The 19,340-nt window shown below is 39.9% G+C and overlaps 2 protein-coding genes across 6 annotated transcripts in view; both read right to left on the reverse strand.

Moving 5' to 3' along the window:
• Positions 1-10,980, reverse strand: part of spegb (striated muscle enriched protein kinase b) — a 41,643-nt gene extending 30,663 nt beyond the window's left edge. For 3 of the 5 annotated variants that reach the window (XM_085434644.1, XM_085434643.1, XM_085434641.1), the window contains exons 1-2: positions 9,941-10,979; positions 482-568 (exon numbers count right to left, since the gene is read on the reverse strand). In XM_085434644.1, coding sequence (XP_085290770.1) covers positions 482-568; positions 9,941-10,358 — 505 coding nt within the window. In that variant the 5' untranslated portion in view covers positions 10,359-10,979. Of the gene's footprint in view, positions 1-481; positions 569-6,487; positions 6,675-9,940 lie in introns of those variants that run through there. The other 2 variants (XM_085434642.1, XM_085434645.1) reach the window with 2 other exon arrangements.
• Positions 10,981-14,277: 3,297 nt separating this feature from the next.
• LOC146691287 (C-X-C chemokine receptor type 2-like) lies at positions 14,278-19,270 on the reverse strand. The gene is made up of 2 exons (XM_085434646.1): positions 15,976-19,270; positions 14,278-15,875 (listed from the first exon to the last, which is right to left on the reverse strand). The coding sequence occupies exons 1-2, from the start codon at positions 15,980-15,982 to the stop codon at positions 14,800-14,802; spliced, it is 1,083 nt and encodes a 360-aa protein (XP_085290772.1). The 5' UTR covers positions 15,983-19,270; the 3' UTR covers positions 14,278-14,799.
• Positions 19,271-19,340: the final 70 nt, after the last annotated feature.

Genomic DNA, 19,340 nt, shown 5'->3' on the forward strand with positions numbered 1-19,340 from the left:
TGCCATCTGTATAGAACACTGCTGGTAACCACTGTGGAGAACTGAGGTTCTAAAAAGACAGTTATTTCCCTGATCAGACATACAAGGAGAGCAAAAGAGTGAAGGAGAGAAAGACCTCCAACACAAAAAGTACACAATATATATATATAGATATATATATAGATAGATCTAGGTCGATAGATCTATATCGATAGATCTAGATCGACAGACAGACAGACAGACAGACAGACAGATAGATAGACAGATAGATAGATAGATATACATGTTTGTTTCTGTGTCAGAAGTAGCCAAAAAGAAAACTAGAGAAAAAAAAAACAATGGAAATGAAAACTGTTATTTTTCATTAGGTTCATGTGATTGCCTTCAGCTCCATTTTCTTTCTTGTTGTTGGTACTACTATCTTACAACCTCATAGCAGGTCTCAGTACCATCCTGTAAGCACTGATGCAAATTAATGATTGAAATCAGAAACAGTTCATACCTGCAGGCACAGCCTGGTCCTCAACATCCCCGCTATCTTCTTTGGTCTCATATTGGTCTCCACCTTCATCTTCTGTTGTTTCAGAATCTGAAATAAATAAAACAAAATAAATGGAAAATTACTTGTGATGTAATCACATTTCAACTAGACCAGTTTGTGAAGAACATTATTTGGTGAGAAAATAAAAGTGCATTTGAAAGCATACTTGTAAAAAAAAGCAGAAAATAAAAGTAAGGACAATCTAAAACTATTTACTAAATGAAGCATGGCACCATCTGTGATGTTGTTTGGCAACAATGGAAAACTGTCTTTCTGCAGTGGAAACAAAAGATGTAACAGACAGTGGACAGGATATCGTCACTATTACCTTATCATGTTCAGTTCACTTTATGGAGATGCTTGGTGAAAGAAACTGAAGTGATTTTCCTGACCCCCTTTTGGGGGTGAAGTGGGGGGGACTAACAATCTGAATCAGAATACTTTCTTTATACCAAAGGAAATTATGTAATGCCACTGAAATTTTCTGTGGCACTTAACTGAATTTCATAATATATGTAGTTGTTCTACTTGATGAGTTGACGCCCCCAGGGTCTCATTAGCACAGCTAAGCTGAATATACTAAATTTGTTACAGCTGAATTGTTGCTGAGTCTTGTCACCCATAATTACTTCAACGACATCAGCAAATTTATTTCAAGGAAGGGAATACAAGAAGAAAATAACTACAAGTGTGTTCATATTTTCAGCAGAAATGTATCCTCTTTAAACCTAAAAAACTGTTCCAGCTGTACTATCTGATAAATATGACTGTTCTTCACAGGCTGAGAGAAAATTCAGTCATTGGTAGGACTCAAAATAGAAAGCAGTATTGAGTCACTGGCATCCCAGCAGCTCTCATGAGGTGTTTGCTTCACAGTAGGTGGAACCACTTATAAAAAAATGAAATAAATAAATAACAGAAGCTATCTCTTGTTCTCTTGCAGTAAAAGAACACAACAGGGTAACGCTGGCCACAATGGAAATGGTGGAAAAATGTTTTCAAAAACAGGCTTGTTTGAAATCAGCAGACAGAAAAAAGTCAGCTATAAACTACACAGAAAAGCTTAGAGTCCTACTCACAGCTATTTAATCTGTATTTAGCTACACTGCACATTCATGCAATATTAATATCACATAACATAATTTTACATTTCAAAGTAAAACACTTTCACACAGACACAACATTGTAAAGAGTATTATTACACAGTATAACATCATATTTCTCAGTGTGACACATTATTTTTCCAAAGCAGTCATTCGAATCCGCTGATTTTGTCCAAGACTAAACTACTGAAAATTTACACAAACATACATTAAATAATTGAAAATTTATTGCTGTGCCCTTTACGTCAACTAACTTTCTCATGCGATGCTTGTTTAGGCTTGAATAAATAAATAAATAAAACTATATGGTTTGTTAGGTCTAGGGAAACATAATAACAGGGTGCAAATATGGACTTCCTTTTATGTGAAATACATGTTCCTGTATCCTTTGGAGAAGCTCTACTGAAAATGTAAGTATTACATTTTTTTCCTGTATTAATTTCAATAACAATTCATCGACTATGACTTTGGTCCTTTGTAGACATTCCAGGTTTGAGGAGCTCAGGTAACATTAATGTATTTGTACTCTGTCATTATATTAAGCAATGCTATCCTTCTCTTTGACACTTTAATCGCTCACCTCAAAGTTGAGAAATACAACTTCAGCACCTGTCCTCTTTGATATATTGCAAGGCAATAATCATTCTTCACAACACTAAAATATACCATCCCTCTATCCACCCATCCTCTTCCACTTATCCATAAAATATACCCCAAAATGACAAAACACAGAAATGATATTTAGCCATTTTATGGTATCAGTGTATGTGTTGTACCATTATCATTCAGTCTTAATCTTGGGACAGTTCAATGAGGTCTCAGATTCACTTTTCTGTGCTTCTTCTTCTTCATCCCAAGTTAATTAACTTCTTTTCAATTCGCCTCGTTCATTTGATAAGTGCCACCATGCCATGAAGAGTCATTATGCAGTGACTCCAGTAAGTCACTTATGTTTTAATTAAATATAACTGAATGAATGTGAATTATAATCGGGATATTTTTATTACGAAAATATACTCCAGTATCATTTTTTTGCATTCCTTATAAAACTAGCTTGTAGTATAAAATTAGCATGTCATAATATCTTGTTTGAAGTCAAGGTGGAGCAGTGATGTCTTTCTATGTTGGCTCTGCGGTGGACTAGCAACCTCTCCTCTGTGCCTCTTACCCAATATCTACTGTGAACCTAAGTTAGATGATAGACAAATGAATAAGCCGAGGAAGTCCCTGATTGGTTGCACATGAGAAGCAGACAATATTAAATCCCTGCTGACAGTGATTTTATAACTCTTTTAGTAACTGACAGTTAATAACACTGTGACTGACTGCACAGGGTATTATCAATCATGCTGTAGTCTCAGAACAGTACAGTACATGAGCCTGTCACTCAGAAAAAAAACCAGAGCTTAACTTACAGTTTCCAAAATCCAATTTAATAATTGTCAAGAATATTTTTAGTGTCACTGTGAAATCTGTTAGAGGAGATAGAATATAAATGATTGTCTGGGCAGGGGTGTCACCAAGGGGAGCCAGGGGGGCCAGCAGGCATCCCCAAAAAACTGCTGGCCCTCCCACTGCCCCTTTTTCGGCAAGACCCTATGTTGGTAATAGTTTAAATAAACGTGCGCACAAGAGAGAGGAAGACACCCTACAATGAGTTGAAACAAACTTGTTATTTCTTCCTGCATATATGATGTTTGTCATTCGTATTGTGTCACTTTGTATGTCTCATTATTTCACATCGTCACCCCCTCCCCTCCGCTGCGCCCCTGCATTGTTCTGTTTTTGGTGTGCCACCCCAATATTTGTAGTGGCCCCCTAATGGCCACCCCTATATCTGGGTTACAGTTGCTACCGGTTTGCTGGTGCACAAATAGACATAAAAGTGCACACCAAATAACACCAAAGAGCCCTTAAGTATAACAAGTAGTTCTGGAAGTTTCCTCTCAACATCGCAGCACTGCATGGAAGAATTTTAGTGAAACTTTTAGTGAGACTCTCCTGTAGTTTTCTGAAGTTCAAAGCTACGGAAGAGCTTTGAGGTTGACTGAGTTTCTAGTTGGTTATAGCTCACAGTAACACTGCTCCTTCTCAATTAAGGACTTGCAGAGTGAGCTCTGTTAAGCAGCACCATTGCCTCTGCCACTGTCAGCTGAAACAACAGTGTGGTCAGTTCAACAGTAATATTTATAAAATGTCGGTGTCAGCATTTTAAATGAAATATTTTACGGCGCTTTAATGCTCTATTCACAGATGAAGGTTAAATCACTGCAGGAAGAAGAGAAAGATAAATTGAAATAGCACTTGCCTGTTTTGTTCTTTGGTCTGAATGTTTTTTCATAGGCACTGCTGGTATGTCCTCGACAGGTATTTTTTGTCTTGGCTTACACACAGCAGCAGGGTATTCCCCGAGATACACTGGGGGCTCCGAGCCATTACTACACGCCTAACTGAGCAAATTTCCTAAGAAAACATGAGCAATTTCTATTAAAAAAAAAGACTGAACTTATTACATATTGTAACTCTCCTAACATGCAGACAAAAGCTCCTCACTAAAACGGAAAGAAAAATGAAAAGAAAAGGCACTTTGGTCCATTACGTAACAAGTCAGAGTCTCAGCAGCTCTTGTGAGAGAATCCGTTTCTGAAAAGCACAGAGCAGAGACCTCCGTCCGCAGGTGGAAATGTCTGTTGAATGCATATCATGCACTCTGAGGGAGCCCCCCTGTCCACACAATAGCCAGCGACAGCGTAAGCATCTTCCCCCGCTGCGTTCCACCCCACAGGCAGTGCACACCGATAGGCAGAAAAACCAGTGGGAGTGATCCAGCCCTCTTGAGATCAGTGTTCTACAGCACTGGTTGACATTTTTCATGTTTCCCTTCCTCCCCATGTGTCTGTGTCTTTTTCATCAACGGGTATAATGAGCCGATGTTGTGTTGTTGGAAGAGAGGGGGAGAATCGCCGCAACAGCTAAAAGGGACCTCCTCACTCCTCTGCATTGCTGGAGCACTGTTCGAGCTCACAGAAAATGTGTTAGCCTACTGGCTGCTTTAACTGACTGCACAAGCTTTGCTCACTGCTAGAGATTGTTGTTTTTCCACATGACAATTTCAACTGCTCATAATACTTTATTGTTTTGACGTAGTAATTGCAGTTAATATTCTATCTTTAGTACAGTTTGAATCAATTGAAACAATACCTGCTTGCACAGTAGAATAAATCAGTACACAGAAACATGCTTAAAATAACATTTCAGTTCACACATGGTTACACAGTACTCTCAGCAAAATGACTGTGTGAGAGTGCAGAATAAAGTCTATATTACTAAGATAATAGTTCATATAATTACTAATGATTACAAAGCAAATGTAGTGAGCACTTTCATTATAGGAGCCACCTTTCGGGCTTAATTACATGGTCTGTTGATTATGTAACCTCAGGCCTTTTCGTTTCCTTGGCAGCTGAATATCATGTGTGACTTCGACGTTAACCTCACGCTCTAATGACATGAAATCATGGGCCGCTTTGCTTTTACACTTGCTGTGTGCTACAACAGCTCATTCTAGAATAGTTATGTAAATGTACAGTCACCAGTCACTTTGTTAGCAACACATGTTCACGTGTTTGTTAACGCAAATATCTAATCAGCCAGTCACATGGCAGCAACTCAGTGCTTACTGAAGTTCAAACTGTGCATCAGGATGGGGTAAAAGGTTATTTAAGTGACTGAAGATGGCACGGTTGTTTAATTTTCCCCCATGTAACCACGTCTGGCATTCACAGAGAGCAGATATCCAGTAAGAGGCAGATCTCTGGGCAAAGTACCCTGTTGATGCCAGAGGCCAGAGAAAAACAGCCGGACTGTTTTGAGCTGATGAGAAGGAGGCTCTGACGCAGAAAACATCTTTTCATAACCAACATGTGCAGAAGAACACACAACATCTGTTTATGTTTATAAAAGAAAAAATATTGGACAACGTATCAGTTTTGGGGTTTTTAAATAATCAAATGTTGGCATCAGTATTGGTCTTAAAGATCCTGTACTGGTTGGTCTTTACTCTTAGTCATTATATTCAGTTTGTCATCTGGAATTCAGATTTAGAAAACTGTCACCAGTACATATCCAAGGCCATGTGACCAGCACCGTTAGTAACCAGTTTATTTAAGCTCTTTTCATAATGTGTGGATTCCTAATGGCTGCTAAGTTCTTTTGCTTATCCATCACTTCACCTTCTTCTGTTCAAACATGGAAATCACAGTTGCATTATATTTCATAGTTTGGATTATGTATTCACTGAATTATGGTTTGTAGCTGTGTTTGGTTTTTGACTCTTGAAAAATCTTTAAAGGGTGCACTATGGACTCTAGTATATTTTTGCACATTGCAGTGAAATCCAGAGAGCTAGCTATTTGTTTATGTTTAAAGCTTTAATTCTTTGTTTCCATTAACTTCAATTTGCACATGTATAGAAAATTTAAACTACAAAAATTGACCTTCAGAATGTCTTAATTTGATATTTACTTGTGACCATATTGTTCATGTTAATACTGTTTATACTTGGACTGTGTATAAAATGAGTAAACTGTAATTAATATTTGGTAAAAGCCTTTTTATCAGACAGAATAGTTATGAGTGAGATCATTTTCAGAACACACTTTAGAAGATCGTCACTAGTCTCTGAGACCCTTAATAATTAAAGACCTGGGACAAAAATCAGCATTTGTGCATGTTTACATCTCGTGATGCCCTTCTGTATTTCTTATGAGCTGGATGGAAACAAGACATCACTGACACACTCAAAAACTCTGACCAAACAGACTCCAATATTCTAAACCATTTACAGCTCATATAAACCCCTTACCTGTCCTTCTGTCCATTGAAAAACACAATAATTTGTTGATGTACTTATGAAGCAACACGGCGCTGTAGGGGATTTCCACAGTGTAACTGTGGCTCCACCTGTTCACTCACATTCAAGGTCTAGGAGGAAGACAACACGGTGAGGAAACTATCCAAACATACTGGAAAAAGGCCACCGTCACACTCTGTGGCGACAGCTAATGTTCCCAGATGTAGGCAGTGCCAAGCAGTATCATTTAAGCTTCAGACAGGCACTACACCTTTCTAAATCAAATCACTATCAGCCAGTGACCAAAGTGATTCACTCACCTTATGTTTTTAGTGTTTTTCCTGCTTCCTGAGACATAAATCAAAATGAAAGCTAATGTTCTGTATCTGCTGGATGTGTCAAAGAGCAACTGTTTGGCTGCTTTACTGTCATAAAAGGTGATAATAGATGTGTGTTGTGTATAAAATAGCAAAAATAGAAAATAAAGAACGCTGCAAATATTTCGATCATCTTTCAGCTTATTGTTTGGTTTCATAGCAAAGGTGTAAAGAACCAAAAAGCTTTGATACGACCTGCCTGGCACCAAATGACAGACTAAGTTAGCAGCTAAGAGTCAGATGTTTCACACTGGAGATGGCAATGACTAAGCTAATAGGAGCTTAATAGCAGGTGGCCAGAAATACACGAATCAATGCTATTGTGGCCCCGTGTCTGGATGTGTAAATATGCAGCTACTGAGTAAATACAATAAATCAACTGCCTAATTAAAGGCAAAAACTAAATAAGGAAAAAGGCATGACATCATTCAGCATGTGGCAGACAGTTTTTTGGTTGTATATTTAGATGATGTGGATTCAAACGCGTACCTTTTCCTGATCAGTGTGCGTGTGTTGGTGGGTCATGCAGGGCTCGGCTAAAATTAGCAGTGATGTCTTCCTGTGTAACAGGAGAGACGCTGGCCTGCTAACATCAGAAAAATCTAAGGCCTGGCACATTCCACTGTATAAATAACTAGGGAGAGTTGGTGGACAAGGGGGGCGGGACAGAGAGACATTTTCAAAGACGGAGGAAGAGGTGGGAGAGGGAGAGAAAGAGAGAGGGAAAAGGTTCAGGCCGGATCATTGAGTGATGGGACAGCTGTAGACTACGAACATGGTGGAGAAGAAGAGAGCTGAATCAAAGTGAAGGTTAAAATGGAGCGACAAATGAAAACTTCCCAGCATAAAAAGCCCAGCAGCACAGGACTTGTTTAGTCCTCACAGGCTGTAAATGCTGACAAAGCTCTCGTCCAGCTAACGGTTCCACAATTGTTAAACTGATCACATGAAACATGAACATTCATGTGAATATTGTGTTGCCTGCTTACAAGAAAGCACATTTTTTGCAATGTGATTGCTGTAAACATTGTCATACTGTATCACGTGATAGGGATGTAATAGGACTTCTGCATTATGGTCATTATTTATCTCTAAATGTGTTGGTTTCTCTGATACATACAGTTTGTTAATGAGGTGGTGACACTGGTTTGTTTTTTCTGCGATATATCGTATGATGTTGCAGATTAATGTGCGGTTTCTGGATTTTTAAAACGAAAGGCCAATTATATTTTTTCCAACAATCAAACAGAAATTGAGACTCAACCAAGACTTGTTTAGTTTAACAGCCTGGTTGTGAGATCCTGTTGCGCAGTTTTGTGTATCTTTTTGTGGACAGTGTCCAAGCATTCAATATTTATGTAGGAAAGGAAATGTTATACGCTGCAGTATTTTTTTGCTGCCTACACTACAAACAATTCTTGTGATCAGCTGTCCAGTTTGCAGACTTCACCACTCTTTTAGAACCCATTTTTCTGTCCTAGGCTTGCACAATCTCTCTTGTTCTTTGATACGAGGAAAAACTGTTATATAAGGACCCAGTCCCTTTTCCCACCAGAAAACACTTTCAATCTTCCAAACTTTAGTGATGTTTAAGTGAGTACAGTGTATCCAGGAGAGATGGTTCTGACATCTTTGCTCACGTAAATGCATGCCACATGTAATATATTCTAACAGCAGGAAAGGGCAGTTAGAAACTTAAGCAAGAGTTTCCCTACACACTGGTGCTGACTGCAGAACAATGACAAATGCTGGGGCTGATATATGAAGGGCAAATTTGAGGAGCAGCTAATGCCATTTTTCAAAGCAGCTGAGGTGGTCAAAGCACTCAGGTGAGCTGAATTTAGATCAGTGCCGGGGATGACAAGAAGCATGAGAAGAGGTTTTTGTTGATAAGAATGCATTGCACCGGCCTCCGGAGCGTCTCCAGTTAGACATTGAGGAATCTAACTGTAATGCATTCTCAGGGACTCACCTCAGCTAAATCGGTCAAAAGCAGCGGTTGGCTTAAGGGTGGTTTATTTTCAGCATGCATGGTGGAAATCCAGCTTTTCCACTACATGCTTTTCTCAAACAACAATGCACCACAAAGGGAGACTATACTTGTATCTTACTGCACACTTCAGCAGGACAGAACATCGAAGAAAAACAATATGCTTTGCAAGCACACACTGCATTTGGCTGTTTGTGCGTATAAGTTTATTCTTTATTATCTGATTTTGCGATTATATTTTAGGTGTTTTGCCTCAATCTCAGCTTCAATCACAGTGCCATGCACTGACCTTGAGTGAAATGATAATGATATAAACTGATTTAACATTGAAAAGAACGGTGAGCTATAATAATGATCTTGTGACAATGAAGCCTATGGAGCAACTTGCATCCTTTTTGGAATATTAACTGCAACTCCAACCCTGGTGGAATAGATTCACAGACGGATCAGCGGCTGCTCTAGCACGTCATCCATGTCCTTGTGTACATGTGCAAAACATGGATGTATACGATGACTGACACTTCACCACCAGCATTGAAAAATTGTTGAAGCTTTGACTTGTCACTGGCAGCACGTAGCAACAAGTTTGTAGCTAGATTTGTTGGCTTCCATTAAAAATAACTTTCAGACATTTGCTTCTGCCATCAGTCGTGCATCAATACGTGCAGCTACATTTTTAAAAGCTGCATGGACACATTTGAGATTGATTTTTAGCAAATGCAGTTGCTATTTTGCTCTCCATGTGCGCTGTTTAGCTGCAGACTGGTCAGAGGAAGATGGTCTATAATCAGACTGCAAATGGAAATCATGAAAGCTTCTTGTCATGAAAACCTTGTCCTTTGCTTTCATATTCTGCATATTCATTTGCAGATGCTTGTTTATAGAGATTACTGATATTCTAAAGGCTCAGGAACCAATCAAGCACCATAGTGGACTTTTAAGGGAAAACTGGAGGGTTTTTTCCAATTAATTTGAAGGTTACTTTTGGAAAAGTGTGGTATAAAATGTTTTAGTGGATTTTCACATGTCAAAACCTGCAAAGTGAATCCAGAAAAAGCTATTCAGTCTGAAGTAAACCTTTAGACAGATGGATATTACCTTCACCCAGATCCAGTACAGCAAGCACAGCGCTGCTCCGAGCCTCTCCCAGGTGATTGTTGGCAATGCAGGTGTAGAGACCAGCATCACTCGGTTTGCAATCCCTAATCCATAGCCCTCCGTACTCTTGGTTCTCCATGTTGAGGAGTTCATCGTTATGGTACCAATACAGGGAAGGCTGTGGATCTCCAGCCACAGTCACCTTCAGACGGATGTCACAGCCTGTCCCCACGGCAGCGTTCCTCATTTTCCGTGTAAAAACCGGTGGGGTTGGGGTGTGGTAACCAGGTCCTTGAGGTTCCGGGACAACTTGGTCTGGGCTTGCTTTGGACCGTTTTGGGGGGATGATGGGACTTGGTGGTGCCCCTGCTTCATCTGCCCCTTTTTTCAGGGTCATTTGCACCTCAGCTTTTCTCATGGCTAAAACAGTCTACCTGGACTTTATGATTATATCACTACCTGGGCCTTGTCTTAGCAAGCTGTAGTCATGCCTTAAAAGGGCATTAGAGGCTACAGGTTACACACATACACACATACATTACAGCTAACATGGCGTTCATGTTTTTGAACATTGGAGAGATAAATTCATTTTACTTTTACTTTAGAAACACGTCAATAAGATTAAGTGCTCCTTGAATTGCTGTTCTCTAACCGCAGCTGTTGTTTGAAGAAGAAAAAGAAATTGTTGATCATCAGGTAATTAAGCAGATAGAGATAGCTGCCGCTCTCCTGCCTGAAGGTATTTTTAGGGCAAGACCTACTGGATCATGTTGCATTAACGGCTCCCTGGACTTGTCTGTTAGAAGTGACGGTTGCTTCTCCCCCTTCTTTTCGTGGTCTTCTCTGACTTTTCAAACTTTTGTAACCAGTTCCCAGAAGTGTGTAACGCATTCACTCAGCATTGTGTGAAAGTCTTCAGTGAGATTCCTCTTTATTCCTGGTGGCCTTGAGAGTGTTTCTTGGTTGGCTTCTGGTTGAATGGAAGCATCAAGTCCTCTCTGGTGAGTCGCACAGTGCCCCCCCCCTCCCACCTTATCCCATGAGTTAAACCGCCCCACTCATGATCTCCCCCTTAGCTCTACCAGTCAGGGGAAATGACAGTCACAGCCCAGCAAGTCTTAGAACGACAGCTGCATGCTGAACCATCTGACCACTCACTGCTGGGCTCCCGCCCCCTTGTAATTTTTAGCCAACCTGAGGTCAGTAGAACATGTGAGGTGGCGCAACACTTGGTACACCAGAGGGTCTGCATGGGGCATATGTTCAATTTCTAAGTCACAGAGTCTGACATTGCCCCACCCCCCCACCCCCCATTATGTGTAAGGTGTCAAATTTCATGTGTATCATTCAAAACAAATTTATCATTGGAATAATTATGTGAGGCAAGAGTTGGACCAATGAAACAAATATTGTAGGAATCCTTAAGTATTTAGTAGCAAAGGTAGCTGAGGTGGCGTCAGAGGTGCTAACCTGTTGGCTGATGTTGGCTAGTATGTCGCATAATCCCCCCCCCCCAAAAAAAAAAAAACGTAGCAAAACTGTGCACATTGTTTTCAGAAACCATAGATCATATATTAAAAAAATATTAACGTGAGTGTTAATGTTGCATAGCTTGCCCTCCAGTTGGCACTTCCAACGCACAGGACTTTGTAACATCTAGTTAAGGTAGACCTTAAACAAGTCAATTTATTACGGTCACAAATGTTAGGTCAAAAGAAAAAATATCTGTGGGTTTATCGGAATATCTGTTTTTTTAAATCACCAAATACTTCTATCGGTGTTGTTCTTAAAAATCCTTTAGTGGCTGGTCTTATTTTTCTATTAGTCATTACATTCAGTTTGCCATCTGTAATTTATGACTGATATTGAGTGTTATAAGTGTTGATGGTACAAAGTTTGCCCACCAGTGGGCCCTCTGGAACTTCTCTGCTGGCAATACACATGTTTGAAGTACCTGACACGCACTGTGGAAACAAGTAACTACACGAAACAAATGGTGGAGACATCTGTTCATGATTGATGTGTCTGAATCATGGACTTAACAACTATCAGCTGATATTTCCCAGGATATTGGCTTTTTAAATATCAATTTAATATCAGCATCTTAAAAAGTCTTTATCAGTCGAGCTCTAATTATCAAGCCTGAAGTTGCATTTGCATTTTCAGCATCGTAAGTTTGCCTTGGAAATGGGAAATGTCGACATGCCCTAAAGCAGACCTTCCCAAAGTGTGGGGCCCGCCCCCTAGGGAGGGGGAGGGGCGCAGAGCCATGGCAACAGTATCCCACATTCTTGATTTTTAGTTCACAAACACTTGTTGTAATGACTACTCCTGACATTTTGGAGATGTTAGCGCTTTATACAGTAAAGTTACAGCGGGATACAAATAACATCAGGCTGATCCTGCCACGATTTGTCCCCCGGTTCAAATCACAGACAAACAGTATCCCACAGTTGTTTGTTTTTAAACCCATTTTGCACAGAGAGGCGTTTTTTTTTTTTATTTGATAGCAATGTTGAATATTATTACTCAGGGAAAAAAACAACTACACAAACATAATCACACTGTGACGCCTCTGCCTTTGTAAATGGAGGGACAGTAGCTGCCTGTTTGTATGTAAGCTGTAAAACCTGAAGATAGTCAGATTAACAGAAACGTATTTTGTCTCTATCTGCCATTCTGCAATTCATCTCATGTAAACAAAAACGTGGCGCACAGCGTGACGTGAAAAAGGGCACATACCTTTGACGTTGCCTGGCGAACTCTGTATTCCTTGTTCACATGTACACGCAAAAAAGGAGTTTTAAAAAGATCTCCGTTTTCGGTGATTCAAAACGCTGTTCACGTGTGAACGAAACAGCTGCGTTTTCAAAAATAGCCGTGTAAATGTGGATGTAGCGTAAAAGAGTTAGTAGTTTATTTTCTTACTACCTGTAATTTATTGCAGATTACTTGTATTTGGTTAATTGTTTACTAAATGTTTGAGTTGTGAAATAAACCACAATGGAGCAAAATATGGGTGTGTGTGGTTGGAGGATGTGTGCGTGCGCGCGTGCACGCGCGGGGGGGCGAACATTTTTCTTGTAAAACAAAGGGGGCCTAAAGAATTTATTGTTTTGTTTGTTTCTTTATTTTATTTACTAATGTTCGATGTTTATCAAACAAATGGTTTACTTAATAAAGTTTAACATGAGAGACTTATGACTCTGATGTCCAACACTCTATAGACAAGGAAATAAAGTTAAACCTTATAAAACTGACACAAAAACTGAATCTGGAAGTGGCTTTCCATCAACAAACCCAAATTTAAGTTGTATAATCGTGTATATAATTGTACTTTTATCACAAACCGTGCCCAAAACAGCTCAAAAAACCTGCGGTCTCCCAGTATTGCTACACATTTAGTGCTAGCATGCTAGCTTTGCACATGTACTTGTCCATTTATATTTATATGTATATTTATACCTATATCTCTATCTTTATCTCTTTATCTTAATATTTATCTATCAATATCTCTGTTTTACACTCATTTTATACGAGTGCCTGATGTTTGAGATATATTTGCTGCTATGACAACTCAGTTTTCCTCCGGGATTAATAAAGTCTCTGATTCTGATTTACAATATACATGAATGCTGAAAGAAGCTGCAAACTTCAGCTGCAATGAAAACAAAAAAGCCTGACATACATGGAGCAGTTTTGTTGTAAAAAAGGACAAAGCTTGTAAGACCTGGGCAGTGAGAAAAACATGAACCTTTTAATTAACCTCTTACACCTGGTAGGAAAAAAGGAAAAGCACAAAACCCAAGAAAGCAACGTTTTGGGCTGTAAATGTTAGATTAAAAAGTTTGAAAATCCACTTTCATAGCTTTTGCATCCTGGATTTGTGAAAACTATTTAAAGTTAGACACAAGTTCAGCAGTAGCAGTTGGTTAGTTGCACACCTGCAAGTTCTTCCCGGCAAAATAGGAGTTTCTGTGGATCATCCAAACTGGCGCTATTTCTGCAAACCCAACAGCCAGTGCCAGTATTGAACCAACATGCTTGTCAGTTATCAAGTAAATTAGATGTTTTTGATCATTTTGTAATCAAGAGGGAGTAGATATCGCTCCTCCGATCTCAAATATGGCTGCATTTCTGTGGCTGCAGTCATCAAAACTTCTGCTTTTTCTCCCCTATACAAGCAAAGTTCACACCATTAACCCAATGGTGGGAACCTTGTGGAGGGGGGGGGGGGGGGGGGGTTTCCCATCATTTGACTGTGGTGTCTCAGCTGATCAATGAACACGTAAACCTCCAATGACTCTGCGGTGTCATATCAATCACAAACAAAGGAGCAAAGTGGATGGTTTTATTCATTTCTCATATATACAGACGTTGATGGCAACCATATACAGATACAAAAATGTGAATGCATTTCTATAAAAATAACTCAATGTTATGTAATTGATGAACTGATGTTTCACAATCTACCGCCGAATTGTTGCAACTCAGAGTTCACTGGCAAGGGCTCAGTGTTAATGTTGTAATGCTGCGATGTCGTGTTGAAACGCGACATTTTTTATTTTCTCTTTCTTCAGAATCGTCATTGAAGATGACGGGGCGAATTTAACAAAAAAGTGTGTGCAGCAAATCAAAGTTAAATAATAATAAAATAGAATCTAAAGTCTTAAAAAGTATGTACACTAATAATATTATTACACAAATTATTTAAAAATATTTTGAAGTCTTTCTTTGACAAATATTAGCTGCAGTACAAATATGAGGATTATCAAAACTAGCAGTTTTCCACACTTTAATCCCCACATTAAATCTCCCTGATCAGCTGATCTGAGTAGTTTCAAGTGTCTCTGATGTTCTCACATGATTGTAGGCGTGAGCTCCGATGACAGCGAAAATCTGCTGCTTCTTGATGTTGACGATCTTTCAATGATTCTTATCTTTGCCATTAACTGCCGTAGCCTCCTTCTGAATTTCTCTCCCAGGAAAGCGTACAGCACTGGGTTTAAACAGCTGTGAAGCAGGGCCAGACTCTGGGTGACAAACATGGCCTGGTCCACTGCTGTCCTCGCTGGGCACTGATACTCTACTATCTTTGCCCTGAAAAATGTGTCCACTATCACTACTAGGTGGTACGGCATCCAACAAAGCAGGAAAGCGAGGACCACGAATATGATAACTTTCATGGCTCGCTGGCGTTGAAACCCCCCACGGATGTGAAGGAGGCGATGGATGGTGATTCCGTAGCAGGGCAGCATGATGGCCAGGGGGATGAAAAAACCCAAAGTGTGGCGGAGAATTCTGGTGGCCAGTCGCCACTCATCAGCAGTGCTGGGATCGTATTTTTCAGTGCACAGTACGTGACTAGAGTTGTAAGAGGTGAAAGTGGAGCTGAACAAGCCCGGGAGGGACAGAAGCGCTCCGACAATCCAGACGGCGGCACAAACTCCCCAGCTGACCAGCTGTCGATTAGTCCTACGAACCTCCATGGCGCGCACAATCACAGTGTACCGGTCCACACTGATGCAAGTCAAGAAGAGAATGGTTGAGTAGAAGCTCACCTCTTGGAGGACAGTGACTATTTTGCACATGGCTTCTCCAAATACCCAGCCCCGAGTAACCGAGGTGGCCCAGAACGGGAGGGTGATGGCGAGCAAGAGGTCTGCGATCGCCAGGTGGAGGAGGTAGAGGTCAGAAGGGGTCAAAGGTTGCTTGCTTAAGCTGATCACCAGCCCCACCACCACGTTACCGGGAAGTGCCATCACAAAGATGAGGACATAAAAGACACTGACAACGATCATCACAGTATCTGAGATGGTGTGAAAGCTACAGGGCTGGGTGGCGGGGTCAAGTAAAAAGTCTGTGTAATTATAGCTAAAGTTCAGAGCATCGTAAATGGCACCAAAATCCTCCCAGGACAATGATGCGTTTGGTTCTGAGGACAAAAAAGAAAAAAAGAAAAGAAAGCATTAAATTATTACAAAGACTTTTCCCAAACAGATTTAAGTTGATGAAAGGAGGATGAAAAAACTCACCAGTCATTGTGATGTCTTCTCAGCGGGACGCACTGAATGTGTCACACAAAGGCATTTGTCTCCTAAATGATGTATCCCTCTAGACCCCTCCCACCAGGTCCATTTTCCTGTTTGCGTCACACACACAGACTTTGATTTGCTCAAGAATCCAAACATGAAGGAAGTCTGTTTCCAGTCCCATTTACATTTACACATAGCTGCAAGCATATAGCACAACGTCACTGTCATTTATTTCTTTTTACAGCTTCATGTGTTGTTGTTTTTTCTTTTTAATACATCATTACAGAGTATTTTTAATAGTCTTTTTTTGTTGTTGTTGCTAAACCACAGTGCTTCCCCCAAAACAAACCCAGGCCCATGATGTGAATCACTGTGTCATGGGATTACTGTCACACTGGAGGCAAAATTGAAACAGAAACCACTTGTTGATGTGGTCTGTGAAATCTGTGAAATAAAAAAACACTGTTTGTTTTGTTTTGTTCCATGCATCGCGATCGTGTAAGCCATATACAGAAAAAAATGGGAAAATAAGGAAAAAAAGCCTGGGGTACCGTTCAGCCTGTCGACAGTAGGATCTTTAGGAGTTGCCAGATCATCTTTTACCGCAACCATCAACCTGTGCCCTGGCCTGAAAATATGAACAGTTACAGCAATCTGACAGCAGAAGGGTTACCGTCATGATGATAATTCAGTGATTGCAGATTGGGGAAAAGCCTTGAATGTCGTGCACCTGAGTGCACAGTGATGCTGGTATAGCTACAGGTTATACATGAGTTGTATCAGGGTTGCCAGATTCCCAAAAGAGATTGTCAGTAGATGCAGTGAAGCTGTCAGCATGTGAGGCTGATAAGAGATCCTTCTTTGTAAATAAACCAATGGTGTGGCTTAAGAAAATCCTACGTGGCCTGCTTCTAGAGCTGTTGTGCTCAAAAGATTTCCAGTAAACTTGACAATAGCCTTTCAGGCTGAGGGGTAAAATACAAAATGAAGCAAAACACACCACAACATTGCTCCACCTTTTCCGACTCAGTTTAGAATCCTATACAAATGATTTTGTATGTGTTCAAAATTTTTTAAAATTAGTCGATATGTTCAAAATTTATTGATGTAACAGGTTGAAATCCTCATGTCGGCTTCTGTCGGTACAAATCTAAAATATGACAAATCACACGACGCTACTAGACTTCTGATGAAACACTGAGGAAGTTCCCAGCTCATCACATTCTTTGTCAACACGAGTGTCTAAGATCACATTTCCTGCCACACTTCTCATGTGTGTGTCAACTTCCAGTGTCACAAGCTCTCGGCTTTTATCATAAACATGTTTTGAACATATGGTTCTTTGAAAAAAATAATAAAATAACTTTAAAAAATAGTTCTTTGAAAGGTGCTCAGCAGTGACATGATTGCAAAAAAAGACTAAGAAAAAAACACATCTTGGTAAATAAAAGTAGAAATATAGAGTTACAGTAAAATGAACAAGTGATTACAACACATGAGCAACACAGAAATGAATTCTGAAACAGTGCTTTAAATATTTGAAATGAGCCTCGACCTCTGATTGAGAACAGGATTAGTGTATCAGGAGCTGTAAAAATAATCTTTTGGATTAGGGATGTTAAAACTGATGGGTTGTTTGATTGGATTTACTTTGCAATTCTGGACCAGGTCAACTTAGATGCTCTAAGATACAGTGGGAATGTGCAGCAGAAATCTAGACTCACTAACCCGAACACTGAGCCACACTGAAAAAAACCTGCCTGATATCAAAGACGACAGACAGATTCTCACTTTTATCATCTGTGAGACGGGATTGTATTTGCAGGATCTTATTGTGTTGTGAAGACTTTAATGGGGGGGAAGGAACGTTACCCATTAACATCAAAGTGTACTTGGCACGCCAATCTAACTTGCATGGTGTATTGCAGGGGTGTCAAACATAAGGCCCAGGGGCCAAAAATCATCCTGGTGAAGATTCCTATCCAATCACAGCTTTTCCCCACACATAAAATCCTCCCCAGCGGCCATTTATACTAAAGTAATTAAATGATAAATTTTACCCATTTACTTCTTACAGGCCAAACAGTCGTGCTGACAGATATCTTCCTTTAGAACTGGATGCAAAAACAGAATCATTATGAAGAAGTGCTGTGTGTTTGGAAACTTTTTTTTTCAAGGTCACACAAAAACAGAAGTTTAAAAATTTGAATAAACGTTATTTAAACTCAACAGATTTTTCTCCACGGGGGGGGAGAAACTCTTGCAAATGAAATTTGCAATTTTAGTAAAGACAAGTTGGATGTGCAGTGCTAATGTATTTAAGAGCTGCTTATTCAAAGGGGATTTTGTGCATTTCCCACTTTGCTGAAATTAAAATAAAGACATTCAGTGGAAAGACGATGATTCGGGGACGGGCATATTTAAATTTATCTTTATGCAGGTGCTCAGGATCTAAGTTCACCCTACAATGAGGTTTGATACCCTAAATTTGTCTTACTTTAAATATGACGTGAAGTCCAGCTGTTTAGACTAAAAAAAACAAACAAAACAAAACACTCCTACAGCTGCTTTAGGGATCTCTTGTAGTCCCAGCAGCACACGGATCAAACAGCTGGCCTCTACAGGCAACTACACTTTTGTTCCACTTGTGCACACAGAAGACAAAGGTGGTGTCCTGGTGTTTTTGTGCAGCTTGAAGTCTACATGTACGTAAACTAACGTGAAAGGCCCTTTCACCTTTTGACATAGAGAGTAAGAATCAAACAAAAAAAAATAAAAAGAGAAAAACCACAAGTGCGTCAGAAAAGTGAGACTGGGAAATTGCGCCATCCTGAGGCCATAACGTTTAGGTGCTTGGTGCAACAGAGGATATGAAGACAGGGTTTTGTCGAAAGCAACACATTGCTTCAAAACAAAATTCTTAATGCAAATGCTTTCATTTGTACAGACATAAGGGTCCTAACCCAACTGTGATAAAGGAAGTTAAACAATAAAACTCCAGTTCCACTTCTGCTTGAGCAATCTCGCCAAAAACCTGAAGTAAAGAAAAGTAAAACGGTAAAGTAACCATTGTCTGGGCAAAGCAAATCATGCGAAGGCATGTCCAAAAATAACATAATTTATCAATCTGGGCACTAGATGGTGCTGTAGAGTGCAATGATGAGCAGAAAGTAGGTTTATTTTGCAGTTGGTGGCAGTGTGGAGCTTTAATAGAGGTGGCAGCATGTTTACAGGACGATGAGTCTTTTGGGGTGATGTGCATTCAGGCCCCTGAACACTTCTCATGTAGGCTTTAAACTGCAGTGTAAGAATATATCAGCGACAGTACGAGTAACTCAAGCTCTCAAACAGACTACAGAAAAGCA

The sequence above is a fragment of the Copadichromis virginalis genome, linkage group LG16, assembly GCF_057382275.1.
Source record: "Copadichromis virginalis isolate Kocher_CV1m ecotype Utaka linkage group LG16, C_Virginalis_male_GT1.1, whole genome shotgun sequence".
In the NCBI taxonomy this organism is placed as follows: Eukaryota; Metazoa; Chordata; class Actinopteri; order Cichliformes; family Cichlidae; genus Copadichromis; species Copadichromis virginalis.